The sequence below is a fragment of the Poromitra crassiceps genome (genome assembly GCF_964638095.1).
Source record: "Poromitra crassiceps genome assembly, chromosome: 3".
Classification (NCBI taxonomy): domain Eukaryota; kingdom Metazoa; phylum Chordata; class Actinopteri; order Beryciformes; family Melamphaidae; genus Poromitra; species Poromitra crassiceps.
The window spans coordinates 93597664-93613272 of record NC_139625.1 but is presented as its reverse complement, the minus strand read 5'-3'; the positions used below and the strand labels follow the sequence as shown (position 1 = coordinate 93613272).

The 15609-nt window shown below is 42.4% G+C and overlaps 1 protein-coding gene across 2 annotated transcripts in view; it reads left to right on the top strand.

Moving 5' to 3' along the window:
* Nucleotides 1-15609, top strand: part of LOC310773797 (protein NLRC3-like) — a 140911-nt gene that overhangs the window by 21908 nt on the left and 103394 nt on the right. For both annotated transcript variants that reach the window (XM_083633751.1, XM_083633750.1), the window contains exons 3-8: nt 1639-1719; nt 1879-2119; nt 6663-6725; nt 7063-7141; nt 7840-7888; nt 10719-10991. In XM_083633751.1, coding sequence (XP_083489877.1) covers nt 1992-2119; nt 6663-6725; nt 7063-7141; nt 7840-7888; nt 10719-10991 — 592 coding nt within the window. In that variant the 5' untranslated portion in view covers nt 1639-1719; nt 1879-1991. The remainder of the gene's footprint in view (nt 1-1638; nt 1720-1878; nt 2120-6662; nt 6726-7062; nt 7142-7839; nt 7889-10718; nt 10992-15609) is intronic.

Sequence of the window (15609 nt, the reverse complement as noted above, 5' to 3'; positions counted from 1 at the left end):
ACGTGAGTTTTCTTTGTCCCAAAATAGCATTTCCTATATTTGATGCAACACAAATGTTACAGCACCTATTTTAGCTAAACTGATTACAATGAGAAAGTCTACAAAGAAGAAAATGTTAAGACTTTCTATACATCAGTGCACAGATACAGAAAGGTAACAAAGGAAATGTTATTGTTAATGCAATACAAAATGTCCAGCTGACTGTAGAAGTCACCTGAGGCCTCTTCATCATACTCTGACACATAATTGCAGTGTTTTTCCAGGTGAGTTTGTCCAGGTGAGACATGAGGGAGACCAGTTGGTAATCAGGGTGTTGCATTTTGAAGGCCAGTGTTTTAAAGCTGATCAAATTGTGCTAAATGATGCCATTTGTGTTTAGAGTTTTGCAAAAAATGTGACTTAAAATTATATCTGAGTGAGAGCAATGGAATTGTACGTATAGAGTTTAGCAGTTTGGAGTCATGCTGTTGATAAATGAGCTTCAAGTTTTCAGAATTGTATGCATAGTTCCATTCTTTGTGTGTAAACCTTTTGGAAAAACTGTAACAAAAACACTGATGATAAAATAAGGCTAATCACACTATGACAACATGATGTTGTGGACTGTGAATTCATATGCCTACTTAACACTCCTATTTGTGTATGTATTGTATATATTGGACTGCACTTGCAATGCTGTGACTTGTCTTTTAGATATTTTCCTTTTATCTCTGAATATTGATATGACCACTGCATACTTAAGACACTAAGACAGGCAGACTGAGCCAAGGAAGACGAGTATGAAAGATAAAACAATACAGACGTTAAAATAAATGAAATGTCACAGAAAATAAAGTGCAAAATAAAACAATGTGATCAAAAGACAGTGACATCTCAAGCAGAAGAATATAACGTGTCACATGCTCCACCTCAGCAGGAAACGTGTCATTTTGTGACAGACAGATTTTAGAACCTCTCTCCCTCTTTCTCTCTCTCTCTCTCTCTCACACTCTCTGTCTCTCTCTCTCTCTCTTTCTCTCTCTCTCTCTCTCTCGTTCACATTTAATTTTGAAGCCATCTAAATGTTTCCTCCTCCACGTGTGTTGCTCTGCTGTTTAGTTCACTGTAGAGGATGTGGTTAATGTCTCCATCTAGTGGACAAACAGTAGAACCTTATTACATTAGATACAATTTACAGGTACTGTACTACAGCATAATAGTGATGCTATATCTTACCGTATGTACAGCGTTATTGACAGTGGACAGCAACATATACAGATTATTATTATTGTTATTGTATAAACGTATAAATTATATATGGTACATAGCGGGTGAAGTGGACAGAGAAATGGTGAGTGTGTATGTAGGCGTTGCATATGTACAGTATTGACAAAATATGTACAGCTATGTACTGTACATTATAAATATAGTAGTCTGAAATGTGTACAGTTGGTTATATGTACAAATCAATATAAACACATCACATGATCTGTGGAGTCTCTGCCTCAGACCTGGTTTGTGGCCTCAGGTTAGAGCACTTTGATGTTTCCAGACCTTAACAGTGAAGTAATGAGGAAGTGACCTCACCCTTAGATCAAATGTTCACAGACAGCCAGAGCTGAGGAAGGAGAGTTAAGCAGTGTGTGTTTTCTCTGTCAGTGTCTCCACTCCAGGTGAAGGCAGAAGGTCTCTGGGATTTGATCTGGATCCTGTGAATTCACCAGGCAAACATCTTCCAAGGTAACGTGACTGTTTATGATGGATATACTAGCTGACATTGTATCATGTGACTGTTGTAAAACCAGCTGCTAAAGTCTTTCAAATCACCTGCTGTTTGCGGAAGGCCTTCATAGTGACATCATATACAACCTGTGTTCTCTTTGTGGCCATGTTTTTTAGTGGGGGGTTTTATATGGAGTAAACCCCAGGTGAGCACGAGGAGAACAGGCAAACTCCACACAGAAGGGCCTTTTTTTACGACATAACCCACCTGGACACCAGACAGCGAAGACATGGGGAGACTATGCCCCCAGGGCCACCGGCCCAGGCAGGAATCAAACCCACAACCTTCTCGCTGTCGGGTGACAGCATTACTACTGCAAGATGAGAACCCACATGACAGCCGGACGGAAGCTAAGAGGTAAGAGGAGGATCTCTATTAGTCTGTGAACGTGAGTGAGTAGCGTTGGTCGATGCCATCTGAGGGGATACACACTTGGTTCACACCAAAAGCATCTCAGAAGCAGCGCGTCAAGGAAGCATCGAGCAGGAGCCTTGCTTTGCCATTCACCCCAGAAGCACTCTGTTTTGCTCCACGCCTCGCTCTGTTTTGCTCCGCGCCGGTCACAACTTGATATAAATAGACGACGCAGACATTTTTTTTCTTTTTTTTTCTTCGTTTATTTGGATGGGACAGTGCAAAATTAATGAACACAGAAACCACAGAACAGATAATAAAACCTGGAACATAGTAAAAGTGTAAAAATTGCCGGATTTAGCACGAGGCTAATTTCCATCCGTTGTCCCATAAAACATAAAACACAAAAAACATAGAGCGTAAAACGTAGAACATAATAAAAACATACATAAAACATAGGTAGCAGCAGTACACTCTAAAACTACGTAAAGCATGAGTAGCAACAAAACACTCTAAACTCTCGCTGCACCACGCGTGATGCGTCGCTTCAGCGAGGTGAGGCAACGTGCTGCGGCTGGTGTGATCGGTCTCCCCTGTTACGCCCCGGCCACACTGCTGCGATTTTTTTGCGCCTGCTGTCGCTGCTGTCCATACATTTTCTATTGGATACGTGGGCAGGTATCCCAGCATGCTTTGCAAGGCGATGAGCGGCGAACGGCAGCAACGACCCAGCAAGCACGGACGGACCCGGACGAATCGAGAGAGCCCAATCGGGGCCAGCTCAAGTCATATCATGACGAGTCAGATCTGGCCCAGATTATCACTGTATCACTATCCAACTAATTTTACTCTCCAGTCACCACTGAAATATCCATGAGGATAATTAAATGGTTGCAATCAAACTCAAATTGCAATTTTTTCAGCCTGGGCTATTTATTTATCCAAAATCCGAGTGATCAGCACTTGCATGTGGACAATCTGCGCTGATTAACAAACTGTTTATTTGTGGAGGTGGGACTATGAGGAGATGAATTGTGGAGAATCCTGCAATTGTCTGCAATGTGTTTTGGGGTTCTTCTTACACAGATTGTAGACGGTTACACTGTGATGTCCGATCCAAGACTTGACGCCAACGTTTTAAATATAAAATAAGTTTCTGCCATAATCCTACGGTATAGGCTATATTCGTGTCTCGTATAGCCTAACAGGAGCACTGGGTAAACAAACATTATAGGCTGCAGGTGACACTTGTACATTTTGAGGGAACCCTCAATGATTCTTCGAGATTAAGGTTTGAATTAAATTAGCTTTCGTTTTTATTAAAACTGTCCTGACTCAATGGATGTTATACCGGTATAAAAAGAACAAGGGGTCCATGTTTTGAAACGGTAGACTATATTACTTCAACGTACAGCAGATAATTTCAGCAAACAGGTAGCGTAGTGGTAGAATAGCCATCCTGTAAATTGTAGATTCAAGATTCAAGATTTTTATTGTCACTCCATGGTACAAGTATCACGTGTGAAATTCTTGTGCTGTGGACTCCGTTTACAACATAGTACAAATATAACAGGGCATATGAGTGCAAAAACAACAAGAGACACATCAAGCAATAAGGCAGTATAGTGATAAGACAAGTCAGAGACAGTGGCATATTCACTGCACATAGGTGCACATGTCGTGTGCATACTTTAGACGTGCTTAAACATTTTAAATTCTACGTATTTGACATACAGGTGCAAATAACATATTCCTTATTAAACATACAATTAAACTCTGCATTTTAAATTCGGCGTATTTGACATACAGGTGCAAATAGCATATTCCTTATTAAACATGCAATTAAACGTTAGACATACGTAATGGTAGCAGCTACAGTACGGTACAGTGCGGCTACTACACTATTTGTGTATGTTAAGGAGTCTCGTGGCCTGCGGGAAGAAACTGTTCCTCAAGCGATTTGTGCGTGCTTTCGGAACCCTGTATCTTCTCCCTGAGGGTAGCAGGGAGAACAGGCTGTTGTGGGGATGGTTTCTGTCTTTGATGATCTTCAGGGACCTCCTGAGGCACCGCTGTTTATACAGTTCCTGCAGATCTGGCAACTCACATTCTGTCACATTCTGTCACATTCTGTCACATTCTGTCACATTCGAGTTCAAATCCCAAATGGGGTGGTATTATTGTTTTTTGAAAATGTAGCATAAATTGTTAATCTGGACATAATTATAGCTTTATGTATAAAGCTGCTGAATATACACTGTGTACATAGCAGAATAACTGAACATGCCCATTCATGGTAACGGTCATATTTCGACGTCAGCTTGACGTTCCCGCGTACAGTAGACGTCTAAATCATCCCCAAACCGGCTGTGATTTGGCCACGTCCTGGAGGTCACTGAAAGACGTCATCACAACGTTATCATGACGTAATTTTGCTTGCTGGGGAGAGGAGGGGGCAATTTGGAATCGACCAATTGAAAGCAGAAAGACAGGAAGACAGCCGATCAAGCTGCAGCACCAATCAACCAGCAGGCAACAGCAGGCGTTTACACGTGAAAAAAGTTGCTTTAGTGTGACCGGGGCATTAACAAGGATGCCAAAATGAAACTCCCTCCGTGAGGCATTGCTTCAGCGTTGGATATGCGTCTGGTGTGTTTGGACTATAAACTTTATAGTGATATTTGGCAAGGTTTCTACATAAGGTGAATACACCCCTAGAGTTAGACAATATGTGATAGCATTGAGCACAGCCATATCCAATATGGCCACCACCCGAAAAAGGTTTCCGCTATAACTTTTGAACCAGATGAGCTAGAAATGCAAACCTTGTGTCTATTTAATTATTATGTTTTGGTCATTAGAAACACAGTGAAATGCTTATCTTGACGATTGTGTGTTTGGGTCTGTGCGTGCGTGCGTGTGTGTGTGTGTGGGGGGGGGGGTAATTTGCATATTTCCAAGATGGTGGCTACCTGAAAAGAGTTTTACCTTAATCTTTGACTATTTTGGCAAACTTGGTGTCTGCTTTTTGAACATTAGAAACACATTGGAATAATCAGATGTATGGTTGAATCTATCTAGATTGTAGAACAGTAATTTTCATATTAGGCTACTGCTACCAATGTGGATACTATCCCCAAGAATGTACATACTGTGAGTGAAAATTATTGATTGATTGTTGATTGATTGATAGCTGATCATTATTACAGTCAATAATGATCAGCTATCAATCAATCAAAAATCAAACAATAATTTTCACTCACAATACTTTTTCACAGAACATTGTACATTTCCCCCAGCTTACTTCCAGTTGCAGTGTTTGCTAGTACAATAACTGACAGGACATATGATAGGTTAAAAACTGTTCCCTATAGCAACACAGTTCTGTGAAAGCCGTCTATATCCTTATCACATATCCAGAATGGACCCATTTCACAGCAACCCTTTTGAGGTGGTAAAAGTAGGAAGTAAAGCAGCTGTACGCTAATACCATTAATTATGCTTCCATTCTGTTTAGGTGTTCCAGTGCCAGGTGCCCTCATTAATGCTAATGATTCAACCTGATGCATTATTTCCTGCTTTACCACCTCAAAACGTTGCTATGAAATGAGTGTATACTCATATCATCATCTGGACCCTCATTGTTGGTACAGGCACCCTCACATCCATACATGGAGGTGCAATGGACTCCAGCTTTAAAGCATTTGCAGCACCCACTACATTACTTGTTGCAGCTGCAGCAGAGGAGGACGGCACAAGCTTTACTGGCATCTGCAAGATGGCTCCAGTAGAAGCTGGCCTACAGCAGTGCCCCTCTGACATGCTGGATCATTGCAGCTTGGGTTCCTGAGGGACTTTCTTCTGTTTGAGAAAAGCTACTGTGCCGGTAAAGGCATTGTGTATCTTGGTTATGTGGGCGATATGCCAAATTGACGAAACTCCCACAAAGTTGGTCCCTTTAACAACAATAGAACATTGCTCTTAGCATTTTTCATGTAGAGAAAGTTTGTAGCTATAGATGGTAAGAATAAAAGAGAAGAGGATAGCACTCTGAGTTAAACTTGTATTGCCTGCAAACGTTTCGGGCTGTTAACCCTTCATCAGTACAGTAGCAAACAAATCAGGTATCACACAGGTGACTATATTTTTTGATATTTTTAGCTATAGATGTTAGCCTTTGCTGCTAACTGCCTGGTTATTCTTCGGCTGCTAGTTCAGTGAGTTTTGTTCGTAGAGTGATCAGACCAATACCACTGGAATCTGTGGATTTATCAGCTTTCATCTGACATCTTGTTGGACTTACTGGTGCAAACAGAAAAATCCAACCATTACTGCGACCACTGCGATGGTACAATAGTGTATTTCCAAACAGGTAACATCTGTACAACAATAGCAGCTGTTGAGGAAGAGGAGAGTGTTTCTCCTTCACTCTCCTCTCACAGGTTTTCTATCTGCTTCTGGGATTTGAACCGGTGACCTTCTGGTCAAAATGCTGCTTCTCTTCAGGTTCAAACTGCACTTCTTTTGTCTCTCCTGTTTCTATCAGGATCCAGAGAGCAGACTCCCCTGGGCCCAGCTGTGTGGATGGAGCGCCCTCTGCTGAGCAAAGGTAAGACTTTAATCAGATGTTGTTATCCATCTCTCCTGAGAAGAGGACTCGAGTCATGAGATCTAAAATTGGTTCGGCATGGGCGCCTAACTGTGTGTTAAATAGGCAAAATCTGAACAGGCTGTGGGGTTTGGGGGCATAGAGCTGAGGGAACATGGCTGAGGGAACATAGGGCTGAGGGAACATCGGGCTGAGGGAACATAGGGCTGAAGGAACATAAAACTGCTGAGGGAACATAGACATGAGGGGACATAGGGCTAAATGACCATAGGGCTGGGGGAGGGAACATATTTGTTTTACTTAGGTGGAGACCTCATTCTTCATGTTTTATCCACAGAGTTGAGCAGCAAAGGACAGAGGTCCCCAGTGGTCAGTCTGTCCAGGAGCATCAAACACACCTGGACTCCACAGCTAAGGTGTGTACATGTACAACAACACATTTTACTACAGCTACACATTTGACCTGTTAGCCTCATCAGATTAAACATCAAGTCACTGTGTAACGTAACTAAATTATAATTACAACTGATGTCAGATCTGTTTAGAAACACTAAAAGAAACAATAAACACAGGGACACTGACTGTCTTCGTTGTTTGTGGTTTCTGTTTGTGATGTGTGTATTGTTGATGTGCTGTTTTATTCTATCTTGGATGGCTCATTCTGGGCCGACTGTGTTTTTACAAACGAGGCCCACAATGGAAACAACTCATGGACTTTATTATGTTTATTCCTCAACCATTTTAATACTGGTGTCTGGATTGTATCTGTTCATTTGTATTTTTAACAACTTTCTTAAATCAATCAATCAATCAATCAATCAATTCATTCATTCATTCATTCATTCATCCATTCACACCAGTGAAAATCAATAGAGCAGCACAATGGCTTGTACGTACTATGAAATATGATGGTGCCGGGGCCACTGTTGTCATGCAGTAACACATCATCACATCTGAAAGTTTGGGTCAGTTGTGAAGCTGAAGAAATGCATAATGTACTAGATACTGTGTGTTTGTAATGAAGGGGGAGATAGTGTCGGACAATATAACTTATATCACGATTACATTAACAATAATATTCTTGTGATTGTGAATATTTCTGTGATTTTACCAGGGAGCAACGATGGCGACGGATAAAGAGAAGGTAGAAGACATGATGGCAGGTAAGTGAAACGAGCAGACTGATGCTGAATCTAAATGTCCACCCTCCAGACTCGTGGACTTCAGTCGTACTTAGTGTGACATTATCATTTATAAGCCGGTAAAGCCACTTTTAGCCGCCTTTATTTCTATAGAGAGCCAAAGTGAACATCACTTCCTGGCCTCTATCATCGTACCAGCGTCTGAAAAAATATGAATGGTGAGAGACAATACTATTTTGATCCCGTTTGAATTGAGCCATGAGGTCCACATGTAAATTTTGTCCATTTAAAAGAGAACTGTGTATGTCAAGAATGTCGCAGTTTGTCCTGAAACCGAAACATAAGGTTTCGTTTTGTCAATCGACTGCATCTCTCGTCCCCCCCCCCCCCCCCCCCCGACTTTTTTTATAACATTTTTATCCCCCATTAGTGCTAATTTTAATTTATTTATCCTGGTTGCTGCTCCACCCTCTGTCGATGTCGATCTGGGGAGAGCCGAAACTGGCTCCATGCTTCCTCCGAGACATGGGCAGTAGCCAGCCGCTTCTTTTCACCTGACAGGGGAAGCTTCACCGGTAGGACATAGCATGTGGGAGGATCACGCTATTCCAACGAGTTCCCCTCCCTCCGAAGAGGCGCCCTTCACGACCAGAGGAGGCACCACTTCAGCGACCAGGATATTGCATGTTTTGGTGTGGGGTTCCTATATGAAGGAAACCCCCAGGGGGCACGGGGAGAACATGCAAACTCCACACAGAAAGGCCCTTTTGACGACCCCACCCGGGCGGTGGGCACTCGAGGGCATGCGGACGGGCACACACTCCTTCAGCGCTCACAGCGTCCCAGGTGGGAATCGAACCCAGGACCTTCTAGCTGTGAGGCGACAGCGCTTACCATTGCGCCACCGTACCCCCCAAACCGTGACTTTCTTGACTTAAAAAGTTATTGTTTACATTGACAAACATGTCCCCTGTGGCACAATTAAAACGGGATCAAAAAAGTATAATCTCCACCGGTCACTGCCATTTGTATTTTTTCAGATGCTGGTATGCTGAGAGAGGCAGACAGTGATGTTCACTTTGGCTCTCTATACAACATGTAGGCTACACACATTCATATACAAAAAGGTTTGTAAATAAGAACCAGGCTATGGCTAAATTGGGTATTTCTCACATCGCCCGCAAAGTCCGCGAGTCTGCAAGTACAGTGAAGTCCAGACATTTGGATTCATCTTAGTGATTTGGAGCCCTAATGCAAACAGAGGGACTCAGAGTCCCATCCCAACATTCACCTTTTACAACCCATCCTTTCAATAGGGTGAATCTGTGTGATATCACAACAACAAAAAAGTACTTCCAGGCACCACTGCAGCAGAAACTAGCATGAAATATGCTGAAAAGCTGCACCAAACAAACATTAATATCTCAAAAACTATACATCACATCACTTATTTTGACTTTGTGAGTCAGAGCAGAAGTACCTCAAGGGTCTGATGTATAATATACAGTATGTACAGTACCAGTCAAAAGTTTGAACACACCTTCCTATTCGCTTAAATGAGAAAGCATATCCAAACGTTTGACTACTGTAGGCCTATATAGTGTGAAACTGAACAAGAAACATTTGATCATGTGACTCTACTGTACTCTAGTTCATTTGCATGTCACCTCAGACAAGACAGGACACTTCTTTCAAGTCTGAAATGTACCTAGATTTGCTAGAAAGATGAACAACATTTCACCTTTTCACCAACTAGGGCGCTGCTTGATAACATCACCAGGTTGACTGTACTGTACAGTACAGTAGGCTACAGTACAGTACAGTACAGTACAGTACAGTACAGTACAGTACTGTACAGTAGTGGAGTGTTGGTAGTAAGGATTTTGAATGTTTTGATGAATCAAAACGACCCCAAACCAAGTCAGAAACATAACAGTATTATGCTGTGAGCCAAGTTCCTGCTCCATAGGGTCCCACACTATAAAGGTTGAAACAAACATAACACATAAACTGGGATTTCTCAAAGAGTACTACAGATAAATAAAAGCTGAATTAAGGTGATAGAGTCCTAAAACCTGCGACTCGAGTGTCTAGCTTAAAGTATGAAGGAGTACTTCAAAGAGGGTATGGTTTCACCATGAACTGCTGTTTAACTGCTGTTTAAAACAAACAGCAGTTGTACCCGGAAGTATAGCCAATCCATATGTTTACAAACATGCTGATTCTTCGTATACTTTATCTTCAAGTTAGGGCTGAGCACATAGGCACTGCTTCTAGTTCTGATTCTGCTGATATTGCCGGCAGCAACAGTTGATTTGTTGATGAAAAATGTCAACAAAACGTCCCTATTCCGTTTTTGTTTATCTGCACCAGAGAAGTGTTGCTTCATGTTTTTATGTCTTTGGCAGCAGCTGGAACAGTGGCCAGAAAAATAAGCTCAAATATAAGAGTTCATATTTTGATAGAAGTGACATAGCCCACTGCCACTGTAGGCTGGCTGAGCAGAGGTGTGGCCATCACTCCAGATTGAAATCATTTCTACAGCAACTGAATGATTTAAGGCAAATATCAATAAAAGTACAAATGGCCTACTATTCCACCTAGCCTAACCTACTCGTCTCCCCCAGCCTTAAAATCTGACAAATGGATTATCTGTGATTTTGAAATATTGATTGATGGATTTCAGACAGTGACATTTTGGAAATCCAAAATAAGCAGACAAAAACATATCTTTTTCAAAAGAAATCCTTCATGTTGTAATCCTTCAGAAGCAAAGTAGACTGATACAAGCTGATTTCACCCTGAATGATGCTCACTCAAATCAACTCATTTCCATTCCCTTTCTCCTCAGAGAAGCACTTTGTGGATAAACACCGGGATGAGCTGGTCCAGAGAGTCACCATGGTCACATCAATCTTGGATAAGCTCCTGACAAAGAATGTTATCACGCAAGAAGCCTACAATATCGTCAGATCTAAACCTACCCCTCAGGAGCAGATGAGGGAAATCTATGAGTCACTGCGTGCCAGTGGAGACAGAGGCAAAGATATCTTCTATGATATCGTTAAGAAAGAGGAGAAGTTTCTTGCAGAGGACCTTGAGAAACCCAAGAATCAAGAAGATGGTAGGTTGGACAGTGATTAACAGAAGAACATCTAAGAGCCAACCCAGTCTCACAGACAATTGTAAAATAGCAACGTTTTGGACCAACGAAGAGCAAGGGTCACTTAATTAGGTTGAAGTTAAGGGCAGAAATAGGTGTCACTAGAAAGTCAAATTGAATTATTTATATTTGAATTTAAATTGCTCAACTTGAATAATAGCATTGAAAAACGGAATCTTGCATTGTGCTCCTTAGTCTGGACCGTTGCCATTCTTCCTGGTGCAAATAATAGTGATCAGCATTTCCGATTCACACAGACTCAATAGTTCAAATCTATTTTCCAGCCATAGTGTCGGGGACAGTGTTGGGCTCCTTACCTATAAAAAGTAATATATTACTCATTACTCGTTACTCTTTTCAAAAGTAATATTATTACATTACTTTTTACTCCATGCCAACAGTAACACATTCGTTACACTACTCGTTATATCACTTTTCCGTGACACCCCACAAAATCATCCTTGCATCCTTTCTCATCAGAATTGTGACTTTGCATGTGCGTGCGTACATGTGAATAGCATAATCGCTTCACTGGTAAGCACAGCTAGGCTTCAAACTCTCTTTTCTTTCTACAGCCTATGAATGAATCCATGAATGTTATCTGCTTGATGAATAGCACACCTGGCTCAAAGTAATGATGATACGCAATATTTTAAACAGCTTCTGTTTTTAATAACGCAGTTGTTCTGCAACAAAATTTGCAACAGGGGCAAACATGTAGACCCAAACAATGTTGACAAGATGAAAGAGAGGCCAACAATACTGCCCTGCAAAGGCAAAAAAGGGGTAACTCACCAGAGTGTAGAACTGTGAAAAATGACTTTAAAGTTTTGTTGTTGTCCAGCCAAATGCATTGTAGGCAGATTATTGCAAAAGTGTAAACTCTTTGTTTTTTTATGTAGTTATTTAACACGTTCACTGCCAATGACGAGATATCTCGGCTTACAGAATCCAACCGTTGACTGCCAAAGACGAGATATCTCGGCTTTTTTTTTGATGGTGGGACGTGGATCCAACCCTTTTACGTCTTTTATACAAATATTGGAGGTATTGAATGTGTATAATCTATTTTACCGACCCACTGAGTGGCGACATGTCTCTCCACAGTAGAAAGAGGCGAGCCAAAACTGGCTCCGTTCCAAGAATAGACTGGATGCACACTTTGAAACACGCACCATAAATAAGCCCAGAATCGCAAGAGCTTCATCAGAGCTCTCAACCGGACCGCCAAGAAACGAGCGAAACCCATCCAGCGAGCCCCATCCAGGGAGCAGCAACTCGTTTGTCACAGACCCGCTGCAGAGCCAAGGAGGGCGGAGGAGAACGCCCACGGAGGGAGGAGTTGGAAGCAGAGGGGGGTTTCCTGCTGTTATGGAGGAAATTACTGTTCGAAACTATTGTTTAGATGTCTGACGTCTTACTGATGCCAAAAATGAATGGTTAAAGTGACTGTTCTATCGAATTTCACAAAAAGCCGTTTATCTCAGAATACATTTCCAGACGCTGAAACCATGCTGTATTCAACTGCTAATGCTTACATAACTACTAACTCTACAAACTAACTCTTTTAGACAGAGAAAGCACACATTCTATTAGTTCTTTTGAGATATTGTGTGTTCACAAAATCTTAGCAGAAAAGAATCCTCGGGTCTTGAAAGATGAGCCAGAATCCTCAAAAAAACCCTCTGGCAGAACCTACCTACAGTAAAAAAAAAAGGCTGGCAGTGAATGTGTTAAGCTTGTTTTATGGTCACTGCGGTGAGCTAGGTGCCGGGGAGGAGCGAGGGCTGCGCAGTAAAAATGACGTCAATGTGGTGGTCCGCAACCGCACAGCACGTCCCTGAAGATTTCTCTAGCAGCGCGTACCTGAAATCTATTGTCCATGGCCCAATTAGGCTGAACACATTCACTGCCAGACGTTTTTTTTTTTTTACTGTAGGTTGATTCTGCCAGAGGGTTTTTTTGAGGATTCTGGCTCATCTTTCAAGACCCGAGGATTCTTTTCTGCTAAGATTTTGTGAACACACAATGTCTCAAAAGGACTAATATAATGTGTGCTTTCTCTCTCTAAAAGAGTTAGTTTGTAGAGTTAGTAGTTATGTAAGCATTAGCAGTTGAATACAGCATGGTTTACAGCAAAAGTCTGGACTTTTTGTGAAATTCGATAGAACAGTCACTTTAACCATTCATTTTTGGCATCAGTAAGACGTCAGACATCTAAACAATAGTTTTGAACAGTAATTTCCTCCATAACAGCAGGAAACACCCCTCTGCTTCCAACTCCTCCCTCCGTGGGCGTTCTTCTTGGCTGCAGCGGGCGTGTCACAAGCTTGTCACCAGTCTCACTGCTTTGCTGCTGCTGTCCTGTGCCTGTCTGCGCGGCCGCTCTTTGAGGAAGTAGGGATGGACTCGCTCGCTTCTTGGAGTTTTGGTTGAGAGCTTTGATGAAGCTTTTGCGATTCTGGTCATATTTATGCTGCGTGTTTCAAAGTGTGCATCCAATCTATTCTTGGAACCCCCCACCGTTGCCACCGCTGTGCATCAGCGCGAAAGTGAAAGCGTTTTCGCCATCAATTTTACAGTATGAGAACGGCTTCCTCTCGCTTTTCCCTCCAGTTTTGGGTCGCCTCTTTCTACTGTGGAGAGACATGTCGCCACTCAGTGGGTCGGTAAAATAGATTATACACATTCAATACCTCCAATTCTGGTGTAGGAGACGTAAAAGGGTTAGATCGATGTCCCACCGTCAATTTTTTTTTTTTTTCTAAGCCGAGATATCTCGTCTTTGGCACTCAACGGTTGGATTCTGTAAGCCGAGATATCTCGTCATTGGCACTCAACGTGTTAATACGTCATTGGCAGTGAACCGTTGGATTATTTTTGACGTATTAATACGTCATTGGCAGTGAACGTGTTAACACATTGAGTGCCAGCCGTTTTTTCAATGCTGTAGTTAAGTTGTGCCAGGTTTTTTTTTGAGGATTCTGGCTCATTTTACAAGAGCCGAGGATTCTTTTCTGTTAAGACTTCGTGAACACCAATCATCTAAAAAGAACTAATAGAATGTGTGCTTTCTCTGTCTAAAAGAGTTAGTTTGCAGAGTTAGTAGTTATGTAGATATTAGCCGTTGAGTACAGCATGGTTTCAGAGATTTTCAGAGAGTTTAGAGATAAATGGATTTTTAGAACCACCTCACGTGCCTGTGGTTATGGGTGCCCTTGGGCAAGTCTGTATACTGTATTGTGTGTGTGTGTGTGTGTGTGTGTGTGTGTGTGTGTGTGTGTCTCCAAACTCCTCCCTCCGTCTGTGCTGCGGAGGGAGGAGGCTCCGCGGCCGCTCTCGGGCAGTCTGGACTGTAAAACTGGCTCGTTCGTTTCTTGAGGTGTCGGCTGAGATCTTTGAAGAAGCTTTTGCGATTCTGGTCTTATTTATGCGCAAAGGTACTCGAGTGTGTGTGTGTGCGCGCGCGCGCGCGTGTGTGTGTGTGTGTGTGTGTGTGTGTGTGTGTGTGAAATCGAAAGAGTTTTCGCCCAGCTATTTCCTTGAAAATTAGACTGGCTTTCTCCAGCGGACCCGTGGCTGTGGCTTTCTCTCTGTCTGGAGAGAACTGTCGCCACTTAGTGGTCGGTAAAATAGATTATACACATTCTCTTCCTCCAATATTGATATAGAAGACGTAAAAGGGGTTGATTGATGTCCCACCGTCAAAAAAAAAAAATGTTTATGTAAGACGAGATATCTCGTCTTTGGCACTCAACGGTTGGATTATGTAAGACGAGATATCTCGTCCATGGCACTCAACGTGTTAATATAAAACCATACAAAAATATAGATTGTCAGAACGCTATATGTATCCTTCAAATTAGAGATGCGCGGTTGAGCTTTTATGGTAAATCATGGACTGCATTTATATAGCGCTTTTATCCAAAGCAAGCGAGCGCTTGCAATGTGCCTACATTCATCCATTCACACACCGAAGGCGGCCAGCTGCCACGCAGGGTGCTGGCACAGCCATCGGGAGCAATTTGGGGTTCAGTATCTTGCCCAAGGACACTTCAACAGGGGGACTGGAAGAGCCGGGGATCGAACCACCAACCTTCTGATTAGTGGACGACCTGCTCTACCTCCTTTGCCATGCCACCCTAATCCGCGTGTATGCATGAACCATCTGCCCGCCATAAATCCGCGCAAATTACTTTCGACTATTTATAGATCCGCGCCCGCCGTGCACCCGACATTTCACAACACTATAAATGAGTGAGTCTCGCTTTGGGGAGACAAACTTACGGGTTTTGCTGCTGTTGGTGCGATCGCTGTAGTCCAGGACTCCATCAATGATGTCATAAATCCCATGGATGTATTAACTCATTGAGTGCCAGCCACTTTTGGAGAACGGACGCTCCCAGTGCCAGAGTTTCAGAGCGTTTTCAGTGATTTCTCGAGGCCCACAGAATATTGTGTGATATTACTATGTAAACACCAAACACGCACAAAGAACGATGAGACTCTCTTCTATCATCTGCAAAAAAAAGTTTATTGATCCCATTTTCCGTTCTTTAGTTATGAGCCGGGGAAGATA